Source organism: Sinohyriopsis cumingii, chromosome 3 (genome assembly GCF_028554795.1).
Source record: "Sinohyriopsis cumingii isolate HCF-2022 chromosome 3, ASM2855479v2, whole genome shotgun sequence".
NCBI classification, from domain to species: Eukaryota; Metazoa; Mollusca; class Bivalvia; order Unionida; family Unionidae; genus Sinohyriopsis; species Sinohyriopsis cumingii.
In genome coordinates, this window is record NC_142963.1 from 121,930,940 (window position 1) to 121,947,234 (window position 16,295).

The 16,295-nt window shown below is 33.0% G+C and overlaps 1 protein-coding gene across 1 annotated transcript in view; it reads left to right on the forward strand.

Annotated features, from left to right (window-relative positions):
- Positions 1-396: 396 nt before the first annotated feature.
- LOC149803744 (synaptotagmin-15-like) overlaps positions 397-16,295 on the forward strand; it is a 319,482-nt gene continuing 303,583 nt past the window's right edge. The window contains exon 1 of the mRNA XM_089953500.1: positions 397-531. Within this exon, the coding sequence (XP_089809626.1) occupies positions 495-531 (37 nt within the window). The 5' untranslated portion in view covers positions 397-494. The remainder of the gene's footprint in view (positions 532-16,295) is intronic.

The following is a 16,295-nucleotide window of genomic DNA, read 5'->3' on the forward strand; positions in this document are numbered from 1 at the left end:
AAAGTCAGCAATGCAAAATAAATGCACAATAGTAGGCGGTAAAACAGTGATTATACACAGTTGAAAAAAATATTATAGTGTCTAAATTGTGCAGGTACATCATTTTGAACACATACATCAGCTCAAATTCACAAAATGGGATGTAAAGGTTCGCATACCCCAATCTCAACTCAAAGCTGCCATGCATGAAGCACATTATCCTTTAGCATATGATTCCATAACCATCTCATTTCAACTGAAAATCTTTCATCACGCCAAGTAATTAATGTTTGTCCCTCCCTAATGATTCTGACAAAACGTTTAAGTAAATACGGTATACAAAGATCAATAAAACAGGATCGGTCTTCAATTTCCCGAACAAACACGCACAGAAGGTTTCAGAGTCAGTAAAATTTATATTATGTTAACGGAATAGAGAGATGTGCGATGTGCTACTCTGTCTATTTGATGCTAAACGTCTGTCAGTCTTGACGATGTAACACACGGATTATACCATGGGACCTAGGAAGGTATATATGCCTACATTGGAAGGTAAGTACATAACAGTATTTTGAATAGAAAGTCAGTTGTACAACTTGATTGTATAACAGATTGTCAAACGACTATGCTAATTGCATAGTATTTTAGATTTCTATATGGTTCTTAGGTGTTGTCAAATCGTCAACACAGATTCTAATCATATACTTATCAATGACAGATTAAGCAGCCGATTCCTTTACGAATGTTTAAACGGAAAGTCAATACAAAATTTGTCAACAATAACTTTTAGAACTAGCACTTGATGTTCATTGCAGGTAGCGATCGATGGATATATACTGAAGAACAAATATTGTCAATTTGTTAACATACTGTAACATCCCAACCTAAATTTTTGCGCCTCTCAAGAGTCATATAAAATATGCATAAGTCGCATTAACCATAGACATCTACACGTACTTTTATTAGCTCTCGTAGCTTGTAGTATTCTACAATGTCATTGCGTGTAAATATATTCTCTTTAAGATATTTCCTTCTGATGGAATATATGCAGTGTATTTCTTACCAACTCATGAGAGTGAGCAAACTTTCGATCAATATAACATTTGATGAATATTTACTCGAGTTAAAACAGATTCATTGAAATGAAAATATTACTTTAACATTTAAATTCTAGCTATAGTTACAGATGCGAGAAGCTATGAATTGGGGTATGCGTGACAATAGTTTGCTATAAAATACACACTAGACCTGTCGATTTAGATACACAAATATATTAGGATAAAGTACAATATATAAAAGAAGTTTTTTTACTGGAAATAAATTCATGTCCACAGCGTATTTAGAATGCTTTAAGAGACTTTAGTTTTTGTACTAGTTAAAAGAAACCTATTTGGACGTAAACATCCAGATAATACAAACAATCATTCAGAACTGTTTGGTTTCTGATACATTTAAATTCAATTAATCCACGCAAGACAGAAAATTTCAAAATCTTAATTACATTGTTCATCACGAAGCCTCAAAATTTAATTCTGACTGAAAATGAAAATAACCTTAGAAACCAAAATTAAAAGAACTTTTTCCGTCATTTTAGACACAATATCTAATTTCTGGCTTCAAAAGAGAAACGTTTGATATATTCTTTTACAGAGTCTATGCATATGATGCATATATGAACAGACACGGTTTTGTTTTATGTGTGCACCCTATCCAAAGAGATTACTTTTGGAATCAAGCTTACCATATCTACTTTAGTCTTAAAACACCGTTTCTGTGGTATTTTTCTTATTAATACTTCGACATGGCAATACGTATCTGAAAATGTGAGCCTTATTCAAAACCGCTATAAGATTAGCTACCTGATCGATATCCATTATCATCTGCGTCCTGCGCTGTTTTGTTTAGTGTCTCTTAAATACAAATTTGTCGCTTTATTTGCAAGTGCTTTGTCTGTAGTCCATTCTCCGATTACCTTCAACCATATTATTGACTAATGCATATTTTCGTTTCTTCAGTCAGCAAGTGAATTCGTAGTTTTTGTAATTTACGAGTTTTCTGGGTTAAAATGTTCAAATCAAAATGTCAATTAATATCGTGCCTAAAAGTATATGTGTAAGTATAGCCTGAGATAGGGAAGTAATTCATCCTATAATCATGCTTTGTTGTTAATCAAAAGTTCCTGAATTAAGGTAATCGCATTAGTCAATCGATGTAATGTACCAGATTCACAATCTTGCTACAAATGGGTATCATCGGTTTTGGACAAGTAAGCATACTCAGTTATAATTTCGGTCGGAACTCCTCTGGGGCCACGTGATTTCAATAAATATGATGCGAGTTGTTTCCTACTGAGAAACTATACGTCAGCTTGCATTTGATTCACTATTCATGAAAATGAAAATTTAAATAATGATGCCTGACAACAATTACAATCTATGTAGATGACTCAACGATTCAGTGTTTTGCCGAACTCAGCAGAAAAGATTGAAAACAAATGGTATGCAGAGACAAAAAAATAAACTATAACTAAGGCATCCCAGAGTTTTTTCTTCTTCTTGTAAACAAAATATATGTATATGTTATTATTGTCTTCTAAGGAGAGACTTAAATAGTGACCGGAATATATTTACCAACATTTCCTAATGAGGTAATTGTTATCTAGAATATATTCTTACATGAGTAAATGTCTCTGTTAAAAACCAATTGATTTTCTCTGGTATATAGGATGATACTTTTCAAAGTCTTCAGACGTAAACAATATACCTTTTGCGATTAATTTAAGACTAAAATATCGTTTATGAAAATAGGATAATTAAATATTTAAAGATTCTTGAAATAACGTCGATTGTCGTTAGGTGGTTGTTTTTTTTTTAATTGGCATAACAAATCATATATCTGAACTACCTACCATCCTTCTCCTAAGTTAACTTTCGTTCTTCTTCATTTCATGTTTTCATTTCCTTTGATGGCTAATTACACTGCTACTTGTTAAAACTTTAATGCTGTAACAAGATCCATTGCACGGGGAAATCCAGTTGAAATGCCGATAATAATATAAAGGAAAATACCAATAAGACGTTTCTCCTGACACACTTGTATGATATGGATATCAATAAACTTATTCTTTCTTAATTTTAATTGATATTGATAGTATCATTCACAACCACTTCAACAGTACTCAAATTGATATTACTTGTGATATAAATGTTCCTTGGGGATTGTGATTTTATAATAACTTTCCGTCGGCTGCCTTTACTGAAACTATGAAGCCTATAATATTGCTTTATATAGATTAAACTGATAATATTTGAACATACCATACTTGCATTAAGATTGTTTGATACGTGCTATATGTACTGTTATTTAAGTCTATATAGTGTGTTTAACTTTTGTCCATAATTATAGATTGTAACGGTCTTTTTGTAAACAATATGTTACATAACTATCTTTTATCAACGATTGGAGGTTGTATTTTAAGGTAATATGCGTAAACACGTTTATAGGGTCTTTTGACCGTAGAAAGTTCTAGAAGCAAACTTATAACCCATATCCTGGTCATTTTATTGTATGTTAAGTTTGAATATAAGGTTATGAAGTAAACAAAAGTCTTCATTCATACTTTAGGTTCAGCTCTAAAATCATTTTTAGTTGTGCTCAGATATAATTTGAAAGGAATCATTTATTTATAAATTATTCTTTGGAATTAAAAAGTCCATATTAATGTTTTGACTAAATCTTTTTTTTTTATTTTTTTTTTTATTTTTGTTAATTCATTCAAGGACATTCAGGATTAAATTAGTGGATACATCAAGACTGTTGGTACATCAACGCATCCAAGACAATTGGCACATTAGTACATTCAATATTAGAATTCAATACTTAATGACTTGTGAAAGAAAGTTTAGGATCATTTGGGAATTATTTCACAATACTGTATGTTCGTTTTCCGTAACAGTACCTTGATCACTACATCATTATTTTACAAAGGTAAAGCACACAAAATAACTAAAAATATTTAACATAATTTTGGATTTGCTTGTAAATAAATAGATTGGTAAGGGTAATAGTTTTCCTTATGAGGACAAGTGAATCCGTGTTTGCTATCCGCACGTTATGTATGTCACAACTTTCTTTTTCCGCACAACTTTTGGAATATCGTTACTTATCACAACAAGAAAAAACACAAACTATAAATACTAAAAGCAGACACAAAAACATGAACAACATTTTCATAATTCAGCTAATCTTTAGTGTCGTTTTAGGTCGTATCATACACAAATATGTGTATTTTCAAACATTAGTTAGCATTGAAACGTATGCCGTTTCCCGTTTTTGTGTAACATGAACGCCAATTCATCACGACAGATGGCATCTAACTATAAATTATTCAGGATTTTTGTCCCTAGTGGGTCACAAAAAAGGACGTTTTCATTATTTCATTATAAGTGCAACCTGATACGCAAACAATATTATCACTGTAAAGCCATTCAGCACATTCGTGCCATATCAAGACAAGTATCGTAGGCCAATATACAATCTTTGGTCTGCAGTGTTACGTATCCGTTTTTTGAACGATATTTAATACTTGATGTTTTGGTGGTGATTGTTGTGGCGAGGATTATCATCCTTTGTTTTAAAGATCTACACATTTATAATTGGACTTTGAACTAGCACGTTATTATTTTTACCAAACCAAGCTGAAATTAACTAGTTATTTTAAATGATATTAAACAAAGATAATTATTTAAATGGCAGGTCCATTTTCTTGAGTCCCTGTAACTAATTCAAGCTTTTAAACTAATAACACTTCCTTTAGAAAAAGAAATAATTTCATGTGGTACTTTTCGGGTAAATTGTCAGCTTTATATTAATGTAATATTTTTATAACAATAAAATGACTTTTCTTTACAAAATTGGAAAACTTGAAAGTTTATTTACTCTATTGGTATAAGACGTCTAGTTAAATTCTCTAGTGAATAATATATTTTAATTGTGACATGTGTACATTTAGCTTACTACAATGACATGACACATCTTGGCAGACATTTTAACTGAATTCAGTTCAATCATGTTCATAGAAAATTACTTTTTTTGACGGAGGACACTCTTTGAAATTTAGTGCAAATCTGCCAAATCAAATAACTTCCCTCCCATCCCAATAACTTTTGTGATAATCTACAAAATCGAGTCAACTTCCGTTGCATCTCAATCATTTTTTCATGATTGCGATAATAATTTCCGTCTTTTCCCTCCACTTTCGCCTTGTAAGTCTTCTTGTCAATCATAAATGTCGCTCATTATGTCAGTTTGCTAGATTTTATCTTGCTCGTTTTAAAATTATCTTTCCATTTCACTGCACTTAATACCTGGATGAAGATTATTCTTTGTAGAAATAATATTATCGTGCTAGATATATTTTATACAAAGGAAAATAATATTAACTGATGTACTGTCTAAATTACACAAAAGTCTCAGCTCAAAGGTGCAAAATATAATGGTCCTGGTTTGACATATCTTCTTTCGATAATTTAGGACATATATTATAGCTTTATTAAATATAATAAATCTTTCTATTTGTAAAGTCACAAATGTATGAAGAAGAGAAGAAGATATGAAGAAGAAGAAAAGAATCAAATGAATATTATCAACTTTTTCATAACTTTTTCATCACGTATGGCCATTTAAAATTGTTTCATTTTTTTATAGGAAAGAAATAAATCATCTTGTGGGATGTTTATATCTTAAAAAATAGTTTTGATATCATGAAAGTGTTATTATGACTATAAGCTTCTCTATCGTTGAAAAGGTCGTTTACAGTTTTTTTTTTAAAAAGTATATCAATAGTACGTTTAACCTTTTGTGTACGGCATATTACATCAAACATTCACTCATTTTTAAATTTATTGCCAATAAAGGTACTGTTTGCCCTTCAATAATATGTGTGTTAGAGAGAGACACACACAGACAGAACTATAAATTTTATTTATATTTATTAATATTCACTGTGTAAACTAGGAGACAGAACATTTCCAGAATTATGTGTAACATCCAAAACAAAATCAGGCCTTGCTACATTGAATCTGTACAATATGACGCTTGTGATATTGTCAACAAAAAGAAATTAAAACAAATATTTGCACTTTTGGTAGATTAATTCATGGTTTTAGTTGCACATGACGTAATCGTATTTGAAATGTTGTGGCAATAAAGGTAACGTTAGATCTTTCGGCAGCTTAATTATGGTTTTAATTGCATACAACGTAGCCGTCTTTTAAAATCAGCCATATTCTGTAATTTTAGCCCTTCGCCGTGGACCAAGCACACGGAATGAGACCCCCTTCACCTTGCCGTTTCTTTTCTTTCTATGTTATACTCGTACCATCGTGGCGTGTGACTCACCTGCAGCTTTAACATATATGTTGTTTATTTTCTTTTTATCCCAACCTTTTTGTTTCAATATCAATAACTTTCATATTGTACCATCTAAGGCTGGTATCATTGTCTCTACTGAATGTTTCATTAATGTCTTCTCTACATATGTTCCTAGCGAAAAAGTCTAACAATTTCGCAATCATTTTGTGTTTTGTCATCGAGCTCATCAAATGTTGTCTGTTCTGAGATTTAATGTTCTTCACAATTCGTTAAATATCTTCTAATTACAATGCGTTAGGTCGTTGTTTCTGCTTTTATAGACCTCGTTGTGCTAGCTGAGTTGAAAGTTTTATTTAATTGTCGTAAATGGTAAAGACCATAGTTGAGCACTTATAAAAATGAACATTGTGAAATGCAACTCTTGGGGTCATAATATTGATCTTTTGTGGGGTGGATTCCTGAGGCAAATTCTAAAGTTCTCAAAATACTTAACAGTTTGGAAGTAATCGTGCGAGTAGTAAAGAGTTTAAGCTATATGTCAGGGTTTTAAAATATGCTTACAATGGATATTATACTGAAGAACATGCTTTATGACGAAAAACGTTAATGAATGACAACGGAATAAGACAGAACGTCAGAAAGAGTTAAGTAGACAAAAACGATTTATCTAGTAAGTAATGGCCTCCGAAGGTTAAAAGGCTTGGTTTAACTGTTTTTTTCACTGTATTTCAATAAATATGTGTTTATTGACAGTCATCATCTCAGATACAGCCTTTATGTACACATTCGCTGTTCTGTTGGAACGTGTTTCCTTATCTACTTCGTTTCGAAACGAGATCTGTTAGATTTTTTCAGTCGCCTGTCCCCTTTGCTACAACTACCACAGTAAAGTTGAACATACCTTCTTCAGGTGATACTGACCAGTCTACCTGTTTATGCTGCAATAGAACCTCATTAATAGCTTTAAATAACTACTCTTCGGCGCCCGAAACTACATAGTGCACTGGATTAAATGACAATGGACAATATTCATATTCATAGTAGCAAAGAATAGTAACGCTGTTTCAAAGCCGGCCAGCAAAGAACTCAAAGAAAAATTCCATTTGACTCACTTTCTCACATTTCCTCGACCGCCAATTTGCGCATTAACATTCGAATTCGTCTCCTTGTTGTCAGACTATAAGTCTGAGTAGATACTCCACATAGTGTTGTTCAAGGCCTAATCGACTGGACCACAGAAATAGTAAACTTTATCAATGGTTAGGAAATTGAAAACTGTTTCATGACATGAACATGGCTCAAAAATCAGGCGATGAACAAAAGTCTATGGATTAAATCACCTCTGGTTACTTCATCAAATCATAACCCCGTCACTATGGTGGGAATGTAATCGCTGTCTTCTGAAAAAGCCCTCTTACTCAACGGTATTAACTACACTACAACCTTCAATTTTAACTACGCATAATTTGAACTAGACCATGCCACCCCTAGAATGGAACAAATATCAGTCCATTTCTTCTGCGTCGTTCAACCTCTTTCTACTATTCGAAACAACAAGCTGGACGAGTCGCTGTTTTGGAGCAGTTTCCTAAGCTTGTGGAATATCGACATTCAAATGGGTGGCAGTCTGATTATTCTTGGAAATCTCAGATTTCGTGGAAATCCATACACATCAAAATTCGTTGATTCCATTTACGTTTCAGTCTCAAACATTTAACCTAAGGTAACCCATAAACATGGTATTTTGAGATTATATATTGCTATGTGTTATTAATACTACTCTTTGATCCAGTTTGTTCACTTAATGTTTGAAAGCTGCCATTGTAAATCCGCTGTTCAAAATACCAACGCTTGCCCCTAAAGTCCTTTTTAGCAATTTAGAATCGGTACATTGACGTCGTTACTGTACCAATACTGCCCTTCTATCACCCTAATTGAACTATCTGCAGCATTTGTCACAATAGACCATAACATATTACTTCACCGTCTCCAACATGTATTTGGCCATCGAACGGAAATATATTGTGTCCGTATATGGCAAAAGTTCCAGCCCAGTTCATCCTTGTTTTGGTGTTCCTCATGGTTAAGTTCTTGGACCCATTCTCTTCAATTTTTATAATCAGCCCTTCTCAAGTGTCATACCTAGAACTTAGACACATATCTCAATTCGCAATTTTAGTTATGTCGATGCCACTAAAACTTGTTACTTGGTACTTTCTAGACTTTACAACTATCTCAATAACTAAGTCGGACATTTAGACAAGTTCAAAACTGTTAGGATCATCATTAGAATACTAAGAACTGAGTATTCTTTCCCCCTACCTTTATCCACTCAACTGGCTAGCCGTTCGTTCCAGAGTCAAACAAAATGTATGATCTCCATCTAAAATTTCGTTTACTGCCTCCAATGCAAAATATTTATCTTAATGTAGATCCCTTCTAGATACTCGCCCTTCTGTCATACGTATTCTCATTATTGCAACTATAGCGACAAAGACCTACTGACAACGTTCTCTTGAGTACCAGGACAAAGCTACTTTGAATTCGTCGCAATGAAACCTATATATCATTCAAGAGTGCTCGAAACACGCACCTATTTAGATTGCAAGAACAGACTTAAGACTTAACATTGTTCCCTAACCCTAAATTAGTTTTAGCCTGCATTTGTTTTTAATTCCAGGAGTATTTTTGGCAACAAACGTGGTACCTAATATTGTAGATCCCCTAGAGCTTCTATATATTCAGACTGAATTAAGTCAGTAGTAGTAGTAGCAGTAGTAGTAATAATAATAGTAGCAGTAGTAGTAAAAGTAGAAAATAGGTTTGTAATCACAACCACACAGCCTATAATTGAACCAGGACATAACTTAAGAAAGATGTAGATCATGAAAAAAATGATCAAACATTTATAGCTATGAATATGGTCTAAGAAGCCAGATAATTTGATTGTAAAGAGGCTATTGTTTCACTCTTCTTGGTCCTTTACAATCGTGTTATTTTGCCAAATATTAGCCTTTAATTAGAATTGCTGTGAAGAAGCTGATATTGCTAGAAAAGCAAAATGAACTTATTGTTGTTGTTGTTTTGGCGTTTAATTCCTTTTCTCAGCGCAGGAAAGGCTATACATGGCGGACAGTATGACTGGTGGTGGAAGAACACGGGAAACCCCCAGTAACAACCAGCGACCCAGGGGAAGATGCTAGCAGCAAACTTTCTCGACCTAAGCGGACAGAGGTGAGATGACAGTGAACGGGAAAGGCGAACGGTTTAGACAACTCGGTCACGCAGGGCCTAAATGAAATTATCAACCCAAAATAAAAAAACTTCTCCAGCTTAATAGCTTTCCGATTATGTAAAGCACGTCTTCTGATGCTTCTGAACCTTACCCAAGCGAATAGTTAGCAGTATTTTTCACACTTCGTTCGACTTTGTCAATAAATGACTATGTGCTGCCCTTGTCGCGGCAATTGCAAACACCACTAATGCCCCACTACATTCTGTTAACCCTTTTACACGGCTATCATGTATTTAACCATAATTTTTGTAACAATTGTTACAACGCTGTTTGTCTGTTTTTAAACATTTGTTTTAACCTAATGGTAAAATTCTTCCTAACATTTCACTTAATGTTTTTAATAGTTTTCTAAACATAGTCAACAAATTTATTAAATACCACCATTACTTTACTTTCAGACGATTGACACATGTCTTAGCTCTTTTATTATCTTTTACTTTGATGATAATTTTAAATTTTCTCTCTATATTTGTCATGCGTTTTGAACGTCAGGAGTTTCATTGAAATTATTAGTCAAATTACCACATTAACAATATGTGCTTAGCCACTTAATTCTCTTTCACCTTCCAGAGGCAATACTCTATTAAAATTACCTTATTCTTGATAACCCATGTGAAAAGAAGTTTTGTTTTTTAGATTTCATTCAAGAATATATTATCTCCATTTCTAAATCGTTATGAATGGGACTTTGTATCAGCAACAAACTATTCAAAATATGCCTAATTATAACCTTTATTGATTATCGAATGCTATCCGCAAGTCTGATTCATAATAATGGAATGCTGGCCAGTAATTCTAAATGAGACTTATTTGTTTGATATTAATCTTTATCTTTGAATAAAGCAGACTCTCTGGGGTTTTCGTATACATCGGCTAAAGCTGTTTGTATTGTAGCTGCATTTATAAAGTCTACTGATGACAGATTATAAATCTCTAAATATGTTTTGATATTTTCTTTTGATTAAATAAACTCTTGAACAATAAAGATCGTTTAAATCTTCAAATACCCTTCCAATATCTTCTGCTAATTTACGACATTTACATGATAAGAAACAATTAAAAAATAAACATTAAAATGAATCTTGTTTTGTAGCAGATAATAATGACCTTGAGAGAAGCGATAAAGAATAAAAACAGAAACAAAATCAGAAATTTTAATATAGCGAATGGGTCATACAAGAGAATGCATGGTGAACTTTAACTGGTAAGGAGTTTTAATAATTAGACAGAAAACAAATTAAGAAAACATGAAACATTTGGTAATGCAAAATCAGCAATAATATCAAAATGATTGATAACTTACCGGAGGTAACAAATATGATGAACAAACATTGACAAGTTGATAATTAGAACAAAAAAGATTACGTAATAGCAAACAGAATTGGAAACATTACTGGTTTGCTATTGCTTTAAGCTGGAATTACCTATGTCTGCATTGAGTGCGAACTTGAAAACCTATTGATATCAAAGGAAGAAGATACCCGAAAAATAAAAATAAAAATGTCTGGAACTGTGTAAGACACTACACTGAAATCAATATTTAATAAATAGGCTTTGCCTGCACATCATGATGTTTAATGGCTGCATTATAAACTATGCCTTTTTTATTGAACAAGATTGTAACAAATGTTCTCTTTTATTTGAGTCTCTGCTTGTTGCGTACTCAAATACTTTACCAAAAAAAAATAGAGGAGTTACTTCAACAAAGAATAAAGATAATTCAATGTGATTCAATTTCTCATCAAAGATAAAGTTGGTGGTTTTAAAAGTTTCAACGTTTTTATTGTTTTCTAGTATTTATCTGCAGGATGAATTTGATCATTTTAAGGTAAGGTATCACTAACTTTCATTTATCTAGCTTTTGAAAATAAAGATATTGAAGAAAATATCGATAATGAGTTCTAATGATTAATCTACAGAGCCTTATATGGCCTCCAAATCTGCATCGCATGCAGGATTCCCGGAAAGAACCTTGATGTCAGACAAGATTTGGCGGAGATAGATAAAAAGCTCATTGTATTATGCAACAATTGACCAAAATATATGACCTGAATATGCAGTTCAAAGGGCAACAAAAGGAAATTCAGGGTATGAGAAGTAAATATGAAATCTTTGAAAACATCCCTGCAGTTCTTGATCAAAAGGCAGGATGAACAAACAAGGACGAACAAGCAACTGATAGTATAGACACAACACTATCTGCTCTACAACTGGAAAATCGAAATTTAAAGAAACGGCAATATGCAACTCCCATGTATGAGAGACAATTTGGTAGTTACAGGGATAGATGAAACCGAAAACGATAATCGCAGTAGTGAGGAAACATTAAAAGATTGCATAGAGTAAAAGTTGCAAATTCACCCCACAAACATTTGATTCGAAAGAGTACATACTATCTATTATCGAAATAGGGGACATTTGAAATACCCAGTGAAACAAGGGCCCCACATTTCGACGAAATCTTGCTAATTGCTCTCGCTACAAGGATCGTGAAACCCTAAGACATGCAGTACTAGCACATCTTCAAGGAAAAGCTTATGTATTAAATCGACAATATCCAAAAGATATTAAGGAAAGGCGCACAATGTTTGCCAGCTTTCAAAAAAGCTAAGAGAGATAGAAACTTGAGAATTAAACTTCTCGCGGGCATGCTTTATATTAATGGTAAATTAATAAACGAACAGCAAGCACCATATGTGAATGGACAAAGTGGTCTACTATGTCAAAACCTGAACCGTCTGATGGTAGATGAAACACCTGTCGCGTTTCTACTACAGGCTCTAATATCCCATTTGAGGCCCCTGCACGATCGTCAACAATGCACAAACGAAGTAAACAAATTAACCAGACAGCTAGCCTGTAAAAGATTAGCCTGAACCTGAATGTGGACAATCGTTGTAATGTCTTAGTAAATGTTCACAGAGAATTTGTCCTAGCAAATTCTTAACGGTGTTGAAGGAGTAGTTATCACGAGTATGAACCCTGTTCAATATGTTTCTGTACAAGCTAGCTATTTAAAATTCAAATGTTTGTAAATGTCTGTGGCTTACGACAAAGGCTCTAGTTACCTGAATTTTCTAAATGTATTCCTTCTTATGATTTTCTTACAATTGCTGACACTTAGCTTCATAACATAGATGAAATCAATGTCAATGGTTATAAAGTATTTATAAAAAACAAGCTACCTGGACTTTCGTTTTTAATTGAAATTGAGAAAGCTTTTATTGACAAATTCTAACTTTTGTAACTTCTAGCAAGGATTTTCAAGACTAGGTTCATCACTTCTATAAAAAATCTTCTTCACTTCGATATCAAATCTTGTGTCTGTATATGGACAAGTTTCGCCATGGTTTGAAGTCAAGACAATGTGATCTGTCCCCATACATTTTGCTTTTATATGAAGAAATAAAAGTCCTTATGATTCGGAAAAATCCAAGTATCAAAGGAATTAAAATAAAAAATATGGAAAACAAAGCTAATAAATTAGGTTGAACAACGACTTAAAAATCAATACATAGACTCTTGGGCAGCAAACATCTAATTGACTAGATTGCGGGTTATTTAAAATTAATTTGAATTTAGAAAAGATCAATTTCTCATTACCAAAACCCACATATAAAACTTTTATGAAGTTTAGAACTGCAAATCATAATTTTCCATTGAAACTGGTAGCTAATGTTCACTATAAACGAAGATATTGCGCACTGTCAGTCTCAGGAAATAGGGGATGAGTATAACTACCTTGTGTTATGTTCTTATTTTCACGATGAAAGACAAAACATATTTACCTCGTTTTTGCTCTTCTAGAACTAACCTTTACAAATATAATCAATTGAAGAATATAGATAACTAACGACTATAAAAATATTTGCAGTTTTTTAGATTGTGTTTTCACCACTCCGTTGGCCTAAATGGTCAGAGAATCCGCCTCGGATACGGTGTTATGTGGTTAGGCTCGAATAAACAGTAACAAAAGATAGAGTGAAAACAACAATCTTTGAAAAATTAAACAAATTATACATTTCCCTGGAAAGGTACTGAAAATAATATAAACAAATAAGAACCTACGGTTTTAAGAATCAAATCCAAACAGAATCCAAGAATAATCCACGAATAAAAATTTAGAAGTTTTAATAATAAAATGTTTTAATGATTTCAAGTTCTAGTCCCGATGAAGAATCCAAGTTGGAAGGCGATGCTTTATCCTGTTCAATGTTGGTGTCTACAGTTCATTGTAGAAACACAAGAAATAATCTGGTGTTTGAATTAATGAAATTTCTTTGTTCAAGAACTCTGCGTGAGCACTCAATATATTTGAGGAGAAACGAATTAATCTTTAAGAATCCAAATAATTCGAATAAATATTAAGATGTAATTCTCAAAACGACACAACAAAAGAAACACCTTTACGTCCCAGTGTTTAGAAGCCCATCTGAGAGAATTCTCTCTCTAAGCAATGGTTGAAAACGTGAATATTGCGCATTACAAATGCCCAGATAAGGGTCACGTGATCATGTTTACATCACATACTCTCAGCATGGCCCTGACAAGAACCAATCATTTTACTCAAAGAATTAAAAAATTTAACTTCACTAAAATCTGTTTACAAGTCGAGGGTGATGTATCCAACACATCCTCGATCTCAACCTTTTTATTCCCACAATAAAATATAAACTAAAAAAAAAACATCTTTACCTGACTGTTACTAATTTTGAATTAAGGTCGGGAACCAGGTCAGCCTTATGTGTTTACAAAATGAATAGTCAAGGTCAAACTATTTTCTGGAAAGGATCGAGTTCCTAGTAAACAAAACTAAATTTTTGACATATAATGAAATTAACAAATAAAAATATTTTAAAACTTACAAACAATTAAAACAGATATAAATTAAATCAAATATACATAACATCAGGAGGTGGTGGGTTCGAAAACAAGCCGAATCATACCAATGACTTTAAAATATGGTACTAGCAGATGCCTCGCTAGGCGTTCAGCATTAAAAGGTTAGTGTTAAGACTGGTAGGCCTGGATAATGTGACTGGGTGGAACATGATATTATATGTCTGCAACGTAATAGAATGATGCCCCTTGGTACACGTTATTATAAATTAACACACTGCAGACATCGTAGCGATATGACTGAAAGTTTTTAAAGTCTTGTCTTCTATCCTTATCTCTCTCTGTCTGTCTCTCTCTCTGTGGAAATATTTACACAGTGTACATGACGACGTGTAACTATAAACCTGCTAGCATCCGAAAGTCTGAATTATATACACTGATGATCGTTTAGTGCAGGTGTCTCAAACACGCCTCCCGCGGGCAAGCCGTGTCCTGCGGCCCGCAAAATGATTAACGTTACAAGGTGTCATGAGAAATAATAAAGATGGTGCGGCCCTTGGGCCATCGAAAATAACATCATGCGGCCCTCAGGGTGGTTTGATTTTGAGATATTTGGTTTAGTGGATTTAAACTTGGTTCTATCTACAGCGTCAAGAAACAAGTCGTTCGTATTTGAATTCACGTTCACAGAAATTGTATTGTTTACATTTGAACCCATTCTATGTATATCATCCACTTCTATTGCTATCTATATTTATAGTCAATTATTGCAGTACTAATTGTTTCAGTAAAATAAATCAGTGGTAATTTACTTCCCTCATGATTGAACATTGATCCCCTTTTTTACAGTTCAATTATCCCGCGTTCGCTAGCAATTATTTTTCATTTAGTTCTTCGTTATGATACCAGTTCGATTTCATAGAAATAGCTCATTCTTTATGTCATTCGTAAAATGTTTTTTCTTTCCTAGACGGTCAAGCCCATCTGTAACATATATTTGTCACCATTGATGCCATCAAATGTTTGGCATATCAATATTGCAAATGAATAGTTTAGTGACACGATAGTCCTGGATTCCCAACTCTTAAAAGAATCATCATATCCTTTCCATTTTAATATCACAAGTGATCCACATTTAGGATTTTTAATATATTCACGACAGAGTCCCCTTTAGAATTACTGCATGAAGAGATCTGTTTATGTTCAAGGTCGCATTCTTTTATTTGTGAGCGGGCTAGACAGGATATCAGGGACTGACATATATTTAGCAAAGAGGAAAATTAATGTGAAGGTATAAGGATAGTAACGGTGAAATTAAAATCTTATTCTAAGCAATCACTGTATTATATATGGCTCATAAAAAATCTCACAAACTTGTAATTCTAATTCCATATCTTAAGTAATATTGTAAGTTTTATTTCAAAAGATTTATATTTTTATTACATTTATTAATCTGTATGACGTGCGGTAAATCCATTGAGAACACCGCAGTTCTCTAAAGCTGGGCATTAGTGTATTGTAAAGCATATTTGACAATTCCATGAGAATTAGAAGATAAATCAACAAGCATTAGAAAAATAGGAATATCTTAAAAGTGATATCATAATTACTGTATAATCTACTTTGTTATAAAGTACGTTTTGGCGTGTATAAAATGTGAAGAAGAAAATATGTAAGGACAGGGTAACTGAGAGAAGTGTCAGTTTACGTTGATTTGCATTGTTAATCGTATTGTGCTGGCAAAAGTTACAGTCAATAGCCGGTAATTCTATAGATAAATTTAAGACAAATGATCGTAAGTAGATTACCA